Source organism: Gopherus flavomarginatus, chromosome 5, assembly GCF_025201925.1.
Source record: "Gopherus flavomarginatus isolate rGopFla2 chromosome 5, rGopFla2.mat.asm, whole genome shotgun sequence".
Taxonomy (NCBI): domain Eukaryota; kingdom Metazoa; phylum Chordata; order Testudines; family Testudinidae; genus Gopherus; species Gopherus flavomarginatus.
Window position 1 is genome coordinate 167778 of NC_066621.1, and position 16956 is coordinate 184733.

Consider the following 16956-nt stretch of genomic DNA (forward strand, 5'->3'; position numbering starts at 1 on the left):
CCCTCAAAGAGAGGGGTCTCTGAGGGACACTGGCTCCAGGCGGGTGTGAGGGGGACCCTGCTGTGTGTGAGGGCTGGGCAGTGAAGCTGTGTGCGGAGAGCTGGTATCACCATGGCTTTGAGCCACCCCTGGGCCCAGGCATGGCTGTGTCTCAGCTCTCCCCGTGGCCTCTGGGTGCAGGCTGCGAGCAAGCCCTGCAGCCCCGATTCCAGTCTGGTTTCACTTCCATCTCTCTGACGCCCACAGACTCCGCTCCTCGGGGGTGGGTAGGAAATGACGCAGCCACTGGTGGTTGGGCACGTTCTGCGCTCTCACCGAGGGGCCATCCCGAGCCAGGCGCTACTGAACGAGGGTCTCTGTAAGGTTGACTCAGAGTCGCAGCTCCCGGGGGCTCGGCCCAGGGGAGGCAACAGGATTTGGTGTCATTCTGGAGAGTTGACCGAAGCCCCCACATGTGAAAGCCAGGTGTCTCGACTCCCGGGCGCTGCGAGGGGCTGCTGGAGAATCTGCGCCAGCTCTAGGTGAGCGGCTCTGCTGGTTAATTCCCCTCCCAGCCAAACACTGGCACTTTCGGGGCTGTCACTCTGCCCTGCTCTCAGGAATCCCCTCCCCGGGCAGGTGCCCCTCACCGCTTCATGTGGCTGACCTGAGTGGATCCAGCTCTGTCAGGTGGCCCTTTGCCAACCCCTTCCTGGCATCTCCCTGTTTGTGTGGTGCAGAGCCCAGCCTTGGACACAGCACCAAGTGATGGTCGCACCTGGCTCTCCCCAGCTGGGGGCTTGGCTCTGTAGGGTGACTGCAGGACATCTCTGTTACCTGGCACCCTTGGCATCGTGGCCGGGCCCTGCACCCCAGGTGGGCACCACAGGCTGGTCTCTCACTGCTGGAACCAACCAGGTGTGAGTACAGAATCTGCCGGGGCGTCTCCCTGCGCTGAGAGAGTCCGGAGCCCTCAGAGACCTGGCAGCCGCCCCAGGGATTCACCATCCCAGGGTTTGTTACCAGCCCAGGATGTGTCACATGCTGCCCATCTGGCTCGTCCCCTTGGCTGCTTCCTGCTGCAAGGGTCAGGTACCATGTAGGGGCTGACTTCAGGGGATCCCAGGGGGAGGTGGGTGGTGTGGGGAGAGCAGGCCAGGGATGGGGAGTCGGGGAGGTTCCTGGGGAGTGGGGCAGACTGGGGAACACAAGCCAGGTGAGAAGGGGAGGGGTGCTCCTGGCAGCAGGGGGAGGGATGGGAGGCTGGGGAGAGACCCTGGCAGCAGAGTTGGGGGAACTGAGGAAGGGCAGGGTCAGGGAAGGTCCCCAGCAGCAGGGAGCCTGGGAAGGTGGGAGGGTTCCCAGCAGTGGGAATCCAGAGATTGCAGGGCGGGTCACAGCCTCTCCTGCTCCGCTGGATGTCTCTCCTCCCATCCCAGAGGTCCGAGTGCACCAGCCACCGGAGGTGAGGGCCTCACTGGGGGGCTCTGTGCTCCTGAACTGCAGCTTCTCCGCCACCCCAAAGGCCTCCAAGCTGGCGGTGACCTGGGTGCGGAGCACAACCGGTGGCAGTGGGGAGGTGCAGATCTACCAGCCACCCAGCCAGGTCACCGAGCTGCGCAACCGCGTTGCCCTGGACTCAAGGTGCTTTCGGCACCAGCGGGACGCGTCCCTGCACCTGGTCAACCTCACCCAGCACGACGCCGGGCTCTACTGCTGCTTCATCTGGACCTCAGCCACCAGCAGCCACGCTGGGAACGGGACCGAACTCAGCGTCCTGGGGGAGGGACCAGGTACCCCTCCACCCCCTCTGTGGGACCTCTGGGGGACAGGGGAGCCGGGGCATGGAGGGAAGGGGGAAGGGCAGGGAGAGGAGGAGGATGGAGGGAAGGAGGAAGGGCAGGCAGAGGAGGGGCATGGAGGGAAGGGCAGGCAGAGGATGGAGGGAAGCAGGAAGGGCAGGGAGAGGAGGGGGATGGACAGAAGGAGGAAGGGAAGTGGGAAGGGGAGGGGGAGGACAGGGGGATGGAGGGATGGGGGAAGGGCAGGCAGAGGAGGGGGATGGAGGGAAGGCGGAAAGGCAGGGAGAGGAGTGAGAGGATGGAGGGAAGGAGGAAGGGCAGGCAGAGGAGGAGGATAGAGGCAAGGGGGAAGGGCAGGCAGAGGAGGGGGATGGAGGGAAGGAGGAAGGGCAGGCAGAGGAGGGGCATGGAGGGAAGGGCAGGCAGAGGATGGAGGGAAGCAGGAAGGGTAGGGAGAGGAGGGGGATGGACAGAAGGAGGAAGGGAAGTGGGAAGGGGAGGGGGAGGACAGGGGGATGGAGGGATGGGGAAGGGCAGGCAGAGGAGGGGGATGGAGGGAAGGCGGAAAGGCAGGGAGAGGAGTGAGAGGATGGAGGGAAGGAGGAAGGGCAGGCAGAGGAGGAGGATAGAGGCAAGGGGGAAGGGCAGGCAGAGGAGGAGGTGGAGGGAAGGGGGAAGGGCAGGCAGAGGAGGGAGATGGAGGGAAGGCAGAAAGGCAGGGAGAGGAGTGAGAGGATGGAGGGAAGGAGGAAGGGCAGGGAGAGGAGGGGGATGGAGGGAAGGGGGAAGGGCAGGAAGGGCAGGCAGAGGAGGGGGATGGAGGGAAGGGGGAAGGGCAGGCAGAGGAGGGGGATGGAGGGAAGTCGGAAAGGCTGGGAGAGGAGTGAGAGGATGGAGGGAAGGAGGAAGGGCAGGCAGAGGAGGGGGATAGAGGCAAGGGGGAAGGGCAGGGAGAGGATGGAGGGAAGGAAAGGGCAGAACAAAGGAGGGGGATGGATGATGGGGGACCCCCAGCAGCCCCCTGTTGCCCCCCCTGCAGGGACCCAGACATGCTCCCCTCTGTTCCCTCTCTAGGATCCGGGGTGCAGCACTGGGCAGCCTGTGGTCCCCTGGGAGTCCTGGTACCCATCCTGCTGGTCCTGCATGCCATGGTGTGCTGGGAGTGCCAGGGCTTGTGCCACTGTCGGAGGTCCATGAGGTCTGGTGCCCAGGGACGAGATGTGGCTGGGGACCCGGCCTCACAGCCAACCCTTAGGCTGGCAGGGAAGGACGGAGCCCCCCGATCCCTCTGATGGCTGGTTGGCTGCAGGGAACCATCGCCTCCGCTCCAGGGTCCTCTTGTCCCCAGTCCCCTCCCTTGTTCCCGCGCAGAGTTGGCTGGGGGACAGCAGCAGCTGGGGTGGGAACCCTCAGGGAGCCCCCCTGGCAACCTGCGCCCTGGAAAGGAGAGGAGGTGCCCGATGTGAAGCGGCTGTGAGAAGAGGGTCACAGGACGTGCGGAGGCTCTTTGGGAACCCAGGGGGCTCAGCAGCTCCCGCTCCCCCAGGAGGGCACCATCTGGGCTATATTGAGTAGATGGTGCACAGGATCCATGTGGGCGATGCCATCCCCACCACAGAGACACAGCCCCACCGCATGGTGCAGGGCCTGCAACCAGCAACTCTCGTCCCCACAAGCCACAGCCCCAGAGCGCAGCCTGGCCTCCCCGCGTGGTCTGCAGCCTGCAGCTGAGCCTGTCTCTGCTGGGGGAAGTGACACAGGAGCCACATCTGCTCGCAGGGCCGGGAACAGCCCCAGGCTGCTCTGAGCAGGCCCAGCGCAGGGCTGAAATAGCAGCCGAGGGGCACTGCTGAGCTCTGCTCTGCCTCTGCTGCCGGGGGACACAGCACGCCCCGGCTGCAGCTCCAGCGCTGCGGGACGGACCGGGGGTCTTTGCACCCTGTGCAGGCCTGGATTTCCAGTTAGGCCCCTGCCTGGGGCACTGGCAGAGGTTGCCAAGTATGTGCTTTGCTAGCCCAGCGGGGCTGTATGCCGCTATCAGCAGCTGCGGTATTTTATTTTGCTGCCCCGTTGCCACTGGCCACACTGCTCGGGTCTTCTCGGGAGGGAGGGAGCCTCTGGGTCTGCCCCAGCCCCTGTGCTGACACCCACACGCCGCTCGTCCCACCTCACGCCCCCTCCCCACAGCATGCACACGGTTCTTGTCCGAGGGAGGCAGAAAATATGCTGCAGTTCTGCCTTTTGCCCACCAGAGGCGCTGCTGAGGCGCCAGAGCAGCCTGGACTGGCTGGTGTGGGGGTTGGTTTCTCTGCCTGTAATTGTGAGGATTTTCCCTTGTTATCTTGTGAGAGCAGGAGCACTGTGTGTGCCTCAGTTTCCCTCTGCTGCACCAATGTCCAGGTGGTGAGAATAAGCCTGTGACTTTTGCAGGGGCTTCTCCAGCTGCCTCCCCTTCGTGACCTGAGACCGGGGGGGGATGCCACCAGGGGACTCTGGCCTGGAAAGTGAGACAAAGGCTGGAGGAGGAGCAATGGGCTGGGCCGGGGCCAGGCAGCTGGAAGCGAGTCAGTCCCGACTGTTTTGGGGCTCAGGGGGAGGACGAGAGTCCTGGCCCTGGGCTCCCCTCCCCCCAAGTTGGACTTGGCTGAAAGTCCCTGATTTCTGTGCTAACGAGCTCTGCCTTACGCTGCATTCCTGTCGCCTAATAAACCGGCTGTTTTACCGGCTGGCTCAGGGTCACGTCTGACTGCGGAGTTGGGGTGCAGGATCCTTTGGCTGCCCCAGAAGCCACACCCAGGTGGACTTGCTGCGGGAAGCGAACAGTGTGGAATAGGGTGACCAGATCAGAGGAAGAAAATATTGGGACACGTGGGGAAGGGGTGTCCGCCAGCAGAGAAAAAAAAAAAAGCGGAGTGCTGCCAGCGGAGGAGGGAAAAACGAAAACCAAACGGAGTACCGCGAAATATCAGGACAAATTGCATCCCAATCAATGCGGGACAAACGCGTCAATATCGGGACGTCTGGTCACCCTAGTGTGGAAGGGGAGGCTGAATGCTCCAGCTCAGACACAGGAAGGTCAAAGCTGTGTGAGCTGCTTAAGTCTACTCAGAGGGAGGAGGCATGCTCTGTGTAGCATGATCTGGCCGGGGTTTGGCTGGGGCTCGTGTGACGTTATTGATATAATCTGAGACCATATAGAACATGGTTGCAACCAAGGTCCTGTAGTGGCCCCAAATCTTATGTAAAGGAGGCCATATAAGGTGTCTCAGACCAGGTTATAGGTTGCTGGTTAGGATTATGCTGTCTGTATGCACGTGTCATTTTGTAGTTGAAGTTATGAATATTGGCTGTAGACTGTCTGTATTTCAAATTTGTGCTCTGCTTCTGGGAGACAATCTAGACAAGCTGGGGTTAGCTTTGCCTAGCCTGCTTGATGGCCCATTAAGGACCATCAGCTACACAACTGACCCATTGAGAGAAGGCAGATATGCCTTGTACTCAGCAAAGTATGCAGGGACTTGCCCATGTGACTTCAGACTCCATTTTGCTGTAATTTTCCACAGTAAGAACAAAGAGGTTCTTACACCTGGAAAAGACTATAAAAGGCTGATGCCTCATCTCCATCTTGTCTTCAGTCCTGCTTCTTACCTCTGGAGGGACTTTGCTACAAACTGAAGCTCTGAACAAAGGACTGATGACCCATCCCAGTGGGGGATGTTCTCCAGAGACTTGATTTGCACCTGCAGTTTACTCCATCACTGCTACAAGCCTGAACTAAGAACTTTGCCATCACTGTATGTAATTGATTCCATTTAACCAATTCTAGCTCTCATCTCTTTTTCCTTTTATGAATAAACCTTTAGATTTTAGATTCTAAAGGATTGGCAACAGCGTGATTTGTGGGTAAGATCTGATGTGTATATTGACCTGGGGCTGGGGCTTGATTCTTTGGGATCGAGAGAACCTTTTTCCTTTATTGGGGCATTGGTTTTCATAACCATTTGTCCCCAGGACGAGTGGGACTGGTGGTGATACTGGGAAACTGGAGTGTCTAAGGCAGGGGTCGGCAACCTTTCAGAAGTGCTGTGCCAGTCTTCATTTATTCACTCTGATTTAAGGTTTCGCGTGCCAGTAATACATTTTAACGTTTTTAGAAAGTCTCTTTCTTTAAGTCTATAATATATAACTAAACTATTGTTGTATGTAAAGTAAATAAGGTTTTTAAAATGCATAAGAAGCTTCATTTAAAATTAAATTAAAATGCAGAGCCCCCCAGACCAGTGGCCAGGACCCGGGCAGTGTGAGTGCCACTGAAAATCAGCTCACGTGCCACCTTCAGCACCTGTGCCATAGGTTGCCTACCCCTGGTCTAAGAGAATTGCTTGTGTGACTTGTGGTCAGCCAGTGGGGTAAGACTAAAATCCTCTTTGTCTGGCTGATTTGGTTTGCCTTGGTGTGCATAGAAACCCCAGCCTTGGGCTGTGACTACCGTGCTCTGAGCAATTTGTCCTGAATTGGCACTCTCAGTTGGGTCCCACCAGAACCAGCACCATCACAGTGGCATAGTTGTGCTAGGATCCACAGAACCAGGTCAATTAAGCTTTGGGTCAGAACCCCACGCTATCCAAATTTTATTTTTGGGATTGAGAGTTTGGTTGGTTAAAGAGCAGTTGCAATGGGTGAGCAAAGAGCACTTGAGGCCTTGGCAAAAGAGCCCTGGAAGATTTGTGTTCAGAAAGGGGATAAGCTTTAGAAAGAAAGCTACAGATCAAGACTTGGGAGAGCTGTTAATGGCCAGGGATCAGGAGGCAGGAGCACAGCCCTTACCTGAGGCTACGGAAGATGCAGAAAAATATTAGAGTGCAGAAGGCAACAAATAAACTGCAGCTGGAGCATGAACGGAATCTAGCAGATCTGCGCTTGTTGGAGAAGCAAAAAAATGCTGAATTGGAAGAAAAAGCTCGTAAGGGGCATCTGGAGCTGCTGGCTGCTGAGGAGAAAGCTCGACAGAGGCAACACGAAACTGCCAGACTGCAGCTCCAAGTCAAAGAAGCAAGGGAAGAACAGCAGAAATTGGATCCTCTTGAAAGTCCAGTTTATAACTATGTTGGTATGTTGTATAACTCTGAGCAGTTGTCTGGGGGTAACCAAACGTACCCCAGCCCTGCCACCTGTTATGTCAATACTGTTACTGTGAGTTCAGTAGAAGGTGGCTCCATAAATTGTGCCAGTGCTCTGTATGGGAGTGGTCATGGAAAATTCAGAGAGTGTAAAAGTCAATGGTAAAAGCTGTTTAGGGCAAATTATGGCTTCTAACATCACTCTTGTTAAAGCAGATCTAGTCAAAGAGGAAGATTATTTACCAAATCAGAGTGTGAATGTTGTAGTCCTCTGTGAGTTTACTGTCCGGGTGCCTTTAGCCAGAATCCACCTTGAATGGAATGGGGCTCAGCATGCAGTGATAGCTGGGGTAAGGAAGTTGTTGCCTAACGATCTTTTCATTGGGGAAGATGTTAAAGCTTTGTTCAGTTCAGGTAGCCAATCACAGGACAGAAATGATCTTAAACCTGTGTCTATTGTGGGCAATGATTTGCCTGGGGAGGGTTGCTCCAAAGGTTTGTCTGTGCAAGAAAGCAGTGTGTCTGTGAATAGAGTTTCTGAATGTCTGTCTAATGTCTCAGAAGTGAATCTGGAGTTAGATCAAGTGCAGAAAGATCTTATTGGGCAGGAAAATATTTCTCAGGAGCAGATTAAAGTGGGTGGTCAAGTTAAAGCCGTAACTGAGGAAGGAAAGGGGAGATTTTTGATGGGTGATGAATTGTGGGCTAATACAGCTTGTAAAAGGGAACCTGGAAAAGGGTAACTGTGATTTGCTGAAAGTCAGTTAGTCAGAATAGCAGCAGTTTATCTGTTGGGAGTGGCAACGTGCCTGTGTCTATCAGAGGTATTGACTTGCCTATGGAGGGCAAGCAGTTGTCTGTGAACTGCTCGGTGTGCTGGGACAAGGGAAATGAGATCCCAAGCTGTGTGTCTGTGTGGCCATGTCTACATCTAAAATTTTGCAGCGCTGGTTGTTACAGCTGTATTAGTACAGCTGTATAGGGCCAGCGCTGCAGAGTGGCCACACTTACAGCAACCAGCGCTGCAAGTGGTGTTAGATGTGGCCACACTGCAGCGCTGTTGGGCGGCTTCAAGGGGTTTCGGGGAACGCGAGAGCAAACCGGGGAAGGAGACCAGCTTCGCCGCGGTTTGCTCTCGCGTTCCGCGAACCACCGTGCAAACCGCAGGGAAGGAGACCTGCTTGTTCGGGGGTTCGGCGAACGCGAGAGCAAACCGGGGAAGGAGACCAGCTTCGCCGCGGTTTGCTCTCGCGTTCCCCGAACAAGCAGGTCTCCTTCCCTGCGGTTTGCAGGGTGGTTCGCGGAACGCGAGAGCAAACCGCGGCGAAGCTGGTCTCCTTCCCCGGTTTGCTCTCGCGTTCCCGGAACCACCCTGCAAACCGCAGGGAAGGAGACCTGCTTGCTCGGGGTTCGGGGAACGCGAGAGCAAACCGGGGAAGGAGACCAGCTTGATTACCAGAGGCTTCCTCAGGTATGCTGGGATACCTGCTTATTCCACGGAGGTCAAGAAAAGCGCTGGTAAGTCACTATACTTGATTACCAGCGCTGGATCACCAGCGCTGGATCCTCTACACCCGAGACAAAACGGGAGTACGGCCAGCGCTGCAAACAGGGAGTTGCAGCGCTGGTGGTGCCCTGCAGATGTGTACACCTCCTAAGTTGCAGCGCTGTAACTCCCTCACCAGCGCTGCAACTTTCTGATGTAGACAAGCCCTGTGTCTCCGGCTTTTCTTTGTCCGTGGAGCAGACAGAAGGTGACTTTCAGCCTGTGAGAGTTGAGAATACTGCACCTGTCCTCAGAGTTGGTTCTGGATTCAACTAAAGCCCAGGAAGGGAATGGTCCTAAGTTTGTGTCTGGTGGGGAGAATGGCACTATGACTAGGTTGCATCCTTAGCAAAATCCCAGAGACCAGACAATTCTGGTGCTTGTAGTTTGCCAGTTGCTATTGTGTGGTTGGAAAAGGGTGTAGCAGCTCTGTCTGCTCAGGGTGATACCCTAGCCAGGGCACAAGGAGAGCATGAAGGTGATTTAATTGTGTTGCCCACTGACAGTTTAACAACTCATAGCAAGAAGGAAAAGATTCCTGAACTTGTGTGTGGCAAAGGAAGGAAGAATGTTTCTAAACTGTTATCTAATAAGTCTATGAGTTTGCCTGAACGGGGATTGTGTAGGAATCTGCCTGATGGACCAGAGGTGATTCTGAATATAAGTGAGACCCAGAAAGAGTCTGTGGTTGCTCAGGAAAGTGTTCCTTTAGAGCAAGCCCTAGGCAAAGAGGGTAAGGGCAGAATTTCTGAGAGGGGGGAATTGCTGTTTAAAAAAGCTGCTGGGAAAAGGAATCTTCATGATAATCTGTGCAAGCAGTTTACTGCAACTGAAGGGTGTGGAAGTGATTTAATCAAGGAAGTTTCAGTTCCTAACAGCCAGAAATTTTCTGTTGTGAATAGATCCACTGACTTTCCTTTTGAAAGGTCCAGTGTAGATAGCTATGAAAAGGTCTCAGATGGAATAGAAGCTGTTAAGAAAGTTGAGCAGCCCTATTACCAAGTGGCTGGGTTTGGCCAGCTGGTTGGGAAGACAATGGTGTTGGGACAGGAATGTCTCCATACTAATTCTGTGAGTGAGCAGTCTGTGCTTCAGGGTCTAAGGACAGATTTGGTTTATTTCAGAGCAAAACAGTTTGAGGATGCAGGGGAGAGCAAGCAAACTCTCACTCTCAGACCCTTTGGATTTGTGTGGTATCTCTGTAAGACAGAGTCCAGCCTTGGAATTGGTAGCAGCTAAGAAGTTAAAATCTGGTGTTTGTGTTGATGCAAATTACCTGGCTGACAGGGAGAAGAAAGACTTGCTAATAGATGTTAGCACAGAGAGCCCACCCCATCAGCCAGTGAATTCTGTTAAGCAAGAGAAATCAGGGTTTGATCCTGCAGGACAAGGAGGAAAGAGAAAACTGAATTTTGCAAAGGAAAGCCACATGTTAGCCCTAAAATGCCAAAACCCCAATGGTATTAAGCCAAGGCTGTGGCATGACAAAAATGATTGTAGATAGACATTTGCAATGAATTTGTTGTTATTGCTGATGGTAATTTTTGTAACTAATGTGTTGCTATTACCAAGAACTGTAAAAATGTACAACGTGCCTAATCTTTTGGAAAATCCCTTGAACATGCTGAAAGGAATACATGAGAACACACTTTCTGTCAAAAGGCTATACTGATGTTTCACAGTTGATGCCTATAAACAGTATTGGAACTTTTCACAGGGGAAAAGACATTCCAGACCTGATGTGCTGTATGAAAAGGGAAACTGAGGCATACTACCGTATTGCTTTCATGGCTAAATGCCAAGATGCCTGTACTATGGACAACATTAATATCTACATTGATTTGATGTTAATTGGGTTCCAAACATTGGCCAGAGCGTGTATGGATAAAGTAGCTGAAGACAGACCCAAGGATGGGGAGCTCTTGGGATGCAGTCAGTGATGTTTGTGTCATCCCTTCCTGCATCAATTTTGCGTTGGGGGTGTGACATTATTGACATAATCTGGGACCATATAGTTGTGACGATGCGGTTCTGGCGGGACCCAACTGAGAGTGCCAATTTAGGACCAATTGCTTAAACAGGGCAGTCACAGCCCAAGGCTGGGGTTTTTCCACCTCTAAGGCAAACCAAACCAGCCAGACAAAAAGGACTTCGGTTTCACCCCACTGGCTAACCACAAGTCACACAAGCAATTTCCTTAGACACTCCAGTCTCCCAGTATCACCACCAGTCCCACTTGTTCTGGGGATGAATGGTTATGAAAACCAACACCCCAGTAAAAGAAAAAGGTTCTCTCGATCCCAAAGGACCAAGCCCCAGATGCAGGTCAATATACACATCAGATCTTACCCACAAATCACGCTGTTGCCAATCCTTTAGAATCTAAAATCTAAAGATTTATTCATAAAGGGAAAAAGATAGAGATGAGAGCTAGAATTGGTTAAATGGAATCAATTACATACAGTGATGGCAAAGTTCTTAGTTCAGGCTTGTAGCAGTGATGGAGTAAACTGCAGGTTCAAATCAAATCTCTGGAGAACATCCCCCACTGGGATGGGTCATCAGTCCTTTGTGTAGAGCTTCAGTTTGTAGCAAAGTCCCTCCAGAGGTAAGAAGCAGGATTGAAGACCAGATGGAGATGAGGCATCAGCCTTATATAGGCACTTCCAGGTGTAAGAACACTTCTTTGTTTTTACTGTGGAAAATTACAGCAAAATGGAGTTTGCAGTCACATGGGCCAGTCCCTGCACACCCTGCTGAGTCACAAGGCGTATCAGCCTCCTCTCAGTGGGTCAATTGTGTAGCTGATGGTCCTTAATGGGCCATCAAGCAGGCTAAGCAGAGCTAACACCAACTTGTCTGGGTGTTTCCCAGAACTGTAGCAGCAATTTGAAATACAGATAGTATACAGCCAATACTTACTTATAACTTCAACTACACAATGATACAGACAGCATCATCCTAACCAGCAACCCAGAACCTGGTCCTAGACACCTTATATGACCCTCTTTACATAGGATTTGGTGCCACTACAGGACCTTGGTTGCAAACCATGTTCTATATGGTCCCAGTTTATATCAATAACGTCACACCTGTTTTGAGCAATTTGTCCTGAATTGGCACTCTCAGTTGGGTCCCGCCAGAACCGCATCGTTACAGCTTGTCCCTCTCCAGGGCAGTGGGGAACCACACCATCTTGCTACTTCCTTCCAGTCGCTGACGGGGAATTCGCCTGGCCGCAGGGGTCTCTCGCTGCGGCAGCAGTAGAGGCAAACACAGACAGTGATTCACACCCGGCCCGCAGTTGGTAGCAATGGTGAGTCATGGGCTCATGTTCTCAGGCAGGGGCTGAAGAACAGATTATGCAATTAGCAGGTCCAGGCCCTGGTCTGGGCTGGGCAGCAGAGAGTCATTGGCTCAGGCAGTGGCTGAGCTAAGACGGGTTCACAACTAGCCCAGGCTCTCGGCTCATAGGGGCCTGGAAAGGGGGAGACTGACACCGCAGGGTGGGTGGCAGGGGGGACACAGGCCCTCCCACTCCATTGCATCCCAGCCCGGGGCCCTAGCAGCGTCAGAAGACCCGCTGCTGCGTCAGTGGGATCCTGACCGCACCGCTCTGACATGGGCTCTGGCAGTGTCGCAGCCAGACTCGGGTCGGCTGCCCCCAGGCCACTTTCTAACTCCCCCTCTGGAGGTACCTGGGCCGGACGGTGTCCTCCAGGGGGTCTAGCACCATGGACTCCTCCGGGTAACTGGCGAGGGGCAGGCTGGGCAGCTCCTTGGGCTCTGGTGGACGTCGGCAGGTCGGGCCGTTCCTTGGGCCAGCCGTAGGTCGCCGGGTCTGCCAACCGGGAGCTAGGCCGGAGGCATCTGGCCTCTGCGGCAGCTGCCCCTCGAGTGAGCTCTGGTTTGGGCTTTTATAGTTCCTCTCCTGCGCCTTGACCTGGGGGGGCAGGCACGGGACTCGCTGGCTCCGCTCCTCTGGTGTCTGGAGGCGCTCGTCCCTCTCCAGGCGGCGTGGAACCACACGGCCTTGCTGCATCCCCAGAGTCCTGCCTGGCTCCATAGGGGACAGTCCCAGAGCATCGCCACTGGCCCTGTGACGGTAAGAAAATCCATTCGGAGCCCGAGGAGCTGTTTGTTCCTCACACCCAGGAAGGCGGAGACCCGAGAGCTGGGGGATAAAGTTGGGCCCCCGAGGGGATACAAGGACGGGACTTTAACCCTGGCTCACGTTCTGCGGGTGCTTCTGGCTGCCCATGGGCGGGTCTAAGACACCCCCCATAAATCCCACGGGTGCGAACCCAGCTGCGCATCGTGGGGGCGGGGAGCCGCGGGACTGCACGGAGCCAGGCGGATTACAGGTGTTCCCTGCCTGACAGTGCAGGGTCTAGCGTCCTCACTGCAGCCTGTGGGGGCCAGAGCATTCCCACTTCATCACACTCGGATCAACCGTTTCCCCTCCTCCCAGGAGCCAGGCCCCAGAGGTTGGCGACCCTCGGCCAACACTTACCTGGGCTAGCTTCAGTGTGGCAGCACGTCACAGTGTGAATCAGGGCCCAGGCTGTGTGCACACAGCAGGCCTGGGCACGGCTCTGTTTGCTCACTGCCTGGCTGTGCACAGGGCGGATACAAGGCAACCAGCTGTACAGGAAGGGAAAGTGAAAGCATTCGGTCACTGCTCCCTGCTGTAGGCCCACTGCTAAGGAGCAGCCAGGCAGCTGGAGCCCCTCCTGGCCGGGGCTATGGGGGCACGAGTCGGGCTCTTCTCTCTGCTTCTCGGGGGCGTCTGTGAGTATATGAGCAAGGACCCAGCCCTCTCCCCAGCTCCCTGGTGCACCGGGGGCAAGGAGAGCGGGGGGGTTATGTCAGGGATCGGGGCCTGAGTCTCTCCCACGGCCGCGCGGGGTTTGCACAGGACCCAAGGGGAGGGTGTGGCTCTCAGGCAGCACTAAACGGCTCGTTGTTGTTCACGGTGTCCTCCGCCATGAACCAGAGACTCGCCATCTACCGATATCGCTGCCTTTGCCTTTGTCCATCGCCCGTCCCCTGTGTCTCTCTCCCTCCGGTGTGCGTCGATCTGCTGCTGCCTCGCAGCCGTCCCTCCTCCAGCCACTAGAACCACCCGTGACCAACAGTTCATGTCCACACTGATGCGTCATCCTGGGGAGGTACAGCTGAGGATCCAATCAGACTAATAAGAGCCAGGGGAGTTTTCAGCTCAGAGCGATAGGCTCAGGCTCTCTGCAGACCCAAGCAGAGTCACCACTGCATCGATCACATTCAGGGCAGTTTGTCCCTCTCACAGCAATGGGCTCAGGCTCTCTGCAGACCCAAGCAGAGTCGTCACTGCATCGGTCACATTCAGGGCAGTTTGTCCCTCTCACAGCAATGGGCTCAGGCTCTCTGCAGACCCAAGCAGAGTCGTCACTGCATCGGTCACATTCAGGGCAGTTTGTCCCTCTCACAGCAATGGACTCAGGCTCTCTGCAGACCCAAGCAGAGTCGTCACTGCGTCGGTCACATTCAGGGCAGTTTGTCCCTCTCACAGCAATGGGCTCAGGCTCTCTGCAGACCCAGGCAGCATCGTCACTGCGTCGGTCACATTCAGGACAGTTTGTCCCTCTCACAACAATGGGCCCAGGCTCTGCAGAGTCAGGCAGCATCATTACATATGTCACATGCAGAAGGTTCTCTCCGCAGCAATGAGGGGTAGAAACGTACTGTGTTTTAAATGAAAGCTGAAATTCTGGCAAATCTGTTGTGTGTGGCACATCTGGCCCCCAGGCTGGACATTTAACAGTCCTGACTTAGAGAATATTTAGTTGAACAAAAGCTATTTAATCCCCCTCCTCCTCGCCCCGCAACCTCTTCTCCTTCCTCTCCCGGCTCCACTTCTCTGCATCCCTCTGTCTGGCTGCGAGCCATTCTCTGGCGCAGGCTGGGGATGAACCGGGCTCCATTCTGTGCAGGCGCCCAGCTGGAGGTGATGGTGGACTCCCCGGTGGCGGCTCAGCTGGGCTCCCAGGCTCTCCTCCCATGCACCTTCACCGTGGCGAACGCCCCCATCAGCCCAGAGTACCTGGCTGTGCACTGGTATTTCCAGGGCCAGGAGCTGGCGTCGTACGATGATTCCCTCAGCATCTCCCGGCCGGGAGTGTCCATGGACATGGAGCAGCTTGCCAGCGGCAACGCCTCTCTGGTTCTGCACAATGTGACCGTGTCGGAGCAAGGAGCCTACCGTTGCCTGGTCATCCACAGCCCGGACAGAGGGGAGCAGAGCCTATACCTGGCAGTGCTGGGTCAGTGCTGGCGAGGGAGTGGGGAGACAGGTGCGGGAACTGGTTCTGCAGCCAGCCCCTCTGCTCTGGGCACGGCCTGCACTGCGCGTGTCACTGGGGCTGGGCAGGGTGTTTCGGTGATAGGTGGGCACAAAAGAGGGCAAAGGGTTTCCTTAAATTCCCAGCATGTGACTAAGCCCCCCCCCCTCGCCCCCGCCAGCCAGGAGTGGGTGCCTCCAAGGGGCTGTTGGCCTCCCGCCCTGGCATTCTGGCAGCTCTGGCTGTCCTGGGGGGAGGAACCACCCAGCCCAGCAGGGGATGCTTGGGAGGCCCCCGACTCCCCAGGGCTCTCCCTGCTGATGGCCTCTGGTTCCCCGCAGCCATGCCCACCGTTGCCATCCCCAGTAAAGCGGTGCTGAGGGGGGAGCCGAACTTGCTGAAATGCTCCGTGTCCGGCTTCCATCCGGCCGACATCGCAGTGACCTGGCTGAGGGCTGGGGAGGTCCTGCCGGCATCCCCGCTCCCGGCGCCCCAGAGGAACCCAGACGGCACCTTCAACGTCAGCAGCTCTCTGACCTTCCAGCCCACGGAGCAGGACCAGGGCGTCGCCTTCTCCTGCCAGGTCCAGCACGCCGCTCTGCCGCATGGCGCTCTGCAGACAGACTTCCAGCTCGTGTTCGGAGGTGACAACATGGGCGGGGGCCAGGAAAGGAAGGGCCCTGGGAGGCACTGACTGGCTGGCCCTGTATTCCTGGGGGAAGCATGGCCCGATAGTTCATGTGCTGGCCAGGCCTCAGGAAACCTGGGTTCAGATCCCAGCTCTGCTCCAGACTCCCCAAGCAACGTGGGGCCAGCCACTGACTCTGGGCATCTGGTCCTGGAGCTGCCACTTTGCCAGATTCCTCCTCTTGCCAAAGCTGCGCCCCCACCCCGTCTCCTCGCTCCCAGGGTGCTGGCACCGGCGTGCACATGCCCGGGCACAGCGGTGTGGCTAGTAACGGTGGCGGGGGTGCTGTGGCAGGCAGGCCTGGCCCTAGGGTTGCCAGGTGTCCATTTTTTGACTGAAACGCCTGGTCGGAAAGGGACCCTGGTGGCTCCAGTCTGCACTGCTGACCGGGCCGTTAAAAGTCCAGTCAGTGGCCCAGCCGGGCTAAGGCAGGCTCCCTGCCTGCTGTGACTCTAAGAGGCTCCCAGAAGCAGCGGCATGTTCCCCCTCAGGTTCCTACATATAGGAGCAGCCAGGGGGCTTTACACGCTGCCCCTGCCCCAAGCGCCGGCTCTGCAACTCCCATTGGCTGGGAACTGTGGTCAACGGGAGCCACAGGGGTGGCGCCTACAGGCAGGGCAGCGTGCAGAGCCACCTGGCCACGTCTCCGTGTAGGAGCTGGAGATGGGACATGCCACTGCTTACAGGAGCTGTTTGAGGTAAGCACTGCCCGGAGCCTGCACCCCTGACCCTCTCCTGCATCCCAACCCCCTGCCCCAGCTCTTATTCCCCTCCCATACTCCGAACCCCTTGATCCCAGCCCAGAGCCTCCTCCTGCACCCCTGTCATGGAGTCACCGGGTGATGCTCTGGAACTACTTCAAATGAGTCCAGTCAGGACTCTGGGGGAGTCTCCTGTCTGTGAGCAGATTATTTCCAGGGCAAGAAGCTTACACAGCTTTGACCTTCCTGGGGGTGAGCTTGGAGCATTCAGCACCCTCTGCCCCTCCGTGCACTCCCCACAGGCAGGGCTCCTGGGGGAGCCACAGGGTCCTGCAGCCCAATTCCACAGTCAGCAGTGACTCTCAGCCAGCCAAGAAAACAGAAGGTTTATTATTCAATAGGAACACAGTGTAGAACAGAACTTGTTAGCACAGAAATCTCGGGGAGTCCTGGGCCAGACGCCCTTGACTCCCCCTCTTCCAGTCCCCCCAAGCAGACTGCCCAGCTTCCAGCGACCTCACCTCAAACACCCTCTTTTCTCCCTCCTTGTCTTTGTCTCACTTCCTGGGCAAAGAGTCACCTGGTCTCCTCCCTTGGTTCATCCCACTCCTGGGTCGACTCTCAGGTTATGAAGGGCACCAGTCATAGCATCTGTGCAGGCAGCTGGAGCAGCCTCACCTGCCCCAAAGGGTCTCAGACAAAGTCTCACACCCCTATTCCCACCACTGAGGTATTGGTGCAGCACACAGGGAAACTGAGGCACACACATTATTCATGCAAAATGGTAAAACTCACATAGG

The 16956-nt window shown here is 56.0% G+C and overlaps 2 protein-coding genes and 1 long non-coding RNA gene across 5 annotated transcripts in view; 2 read left to right on the top strand and 1 right to left on the bottom strand.

Annotated features, from left to right (window-relative positions):
- The first annotated feature begins 273 nt into the window (after positions 1–273).
- On the top strand, positions 274–3805 carry LOC127051125 (uncharacterized). Its single transcript, XM_050953003.1, has 4 exons — positions 274–363; positions 792–1071; positions 1419–1772; positions 2856–3805. The coding sequence occupies exons 1-4, from the start codon at positions 274–276 to the stop codon at positions 3071–3073; spliced, it is 942 nt and encodes a 313-aa protein (XP_050808960.1). The 3' UTR covers positions 3074–3805.
- A 7025-nt stretch (positions 3806–10830) lies between these two features.
- LOC127052339 (uncharacterized) lies at positions 10831–13102 on the bottom strand. 2 transcript variants are annotated; one of them, XR_007774735.1, is made up of 3 exons: positions 12961–13089; positions 11540–11795; positions 10831–11142 (listed from the first exon to the last, which is right to left on the bottom strand). It is a non-coding gene; the product is annotated as an uncharacterized LOC127052339 (long non-coding RNA). The 2 variants fall into 2 exon arrangements; XR_007774734.1 differs by lacking the exon at positions 10831–11142 and adding an exon at positions 12146–12390 and having other exon boundaries at positions 11457–11795; positions 12961–13102.
- An 11-nt stretch (positions 13103–13113) lies between these two features.
- Positions 13114–16956, top strand: part of LOC127052324 (signal-regulatory protein beta-1-like) — a 63831-nt gene continuing 59988 nt past the window's right edge. The window contains exons 1-3 of one of the 2 annotated variants that reach the window (XM_050955903.1): positions 13114–13238; positions 14420–14749; positions 15109–15411. In XM_050955903.1, the coding sequence (XP_050811860.1) occupies positions 13193–13238; positions 14420–14749; positions 15109–15411 (679 nt within the window). In that variant the 5' untranslated portion in view covers positions 13114–13192. The remainder of the gene's footprint in view (positions 13239–14419; positions 14750–15108; positions 15412–16956) is intronic. The other variant, XM_050955902.1, reaches the window with a different exon arrangement.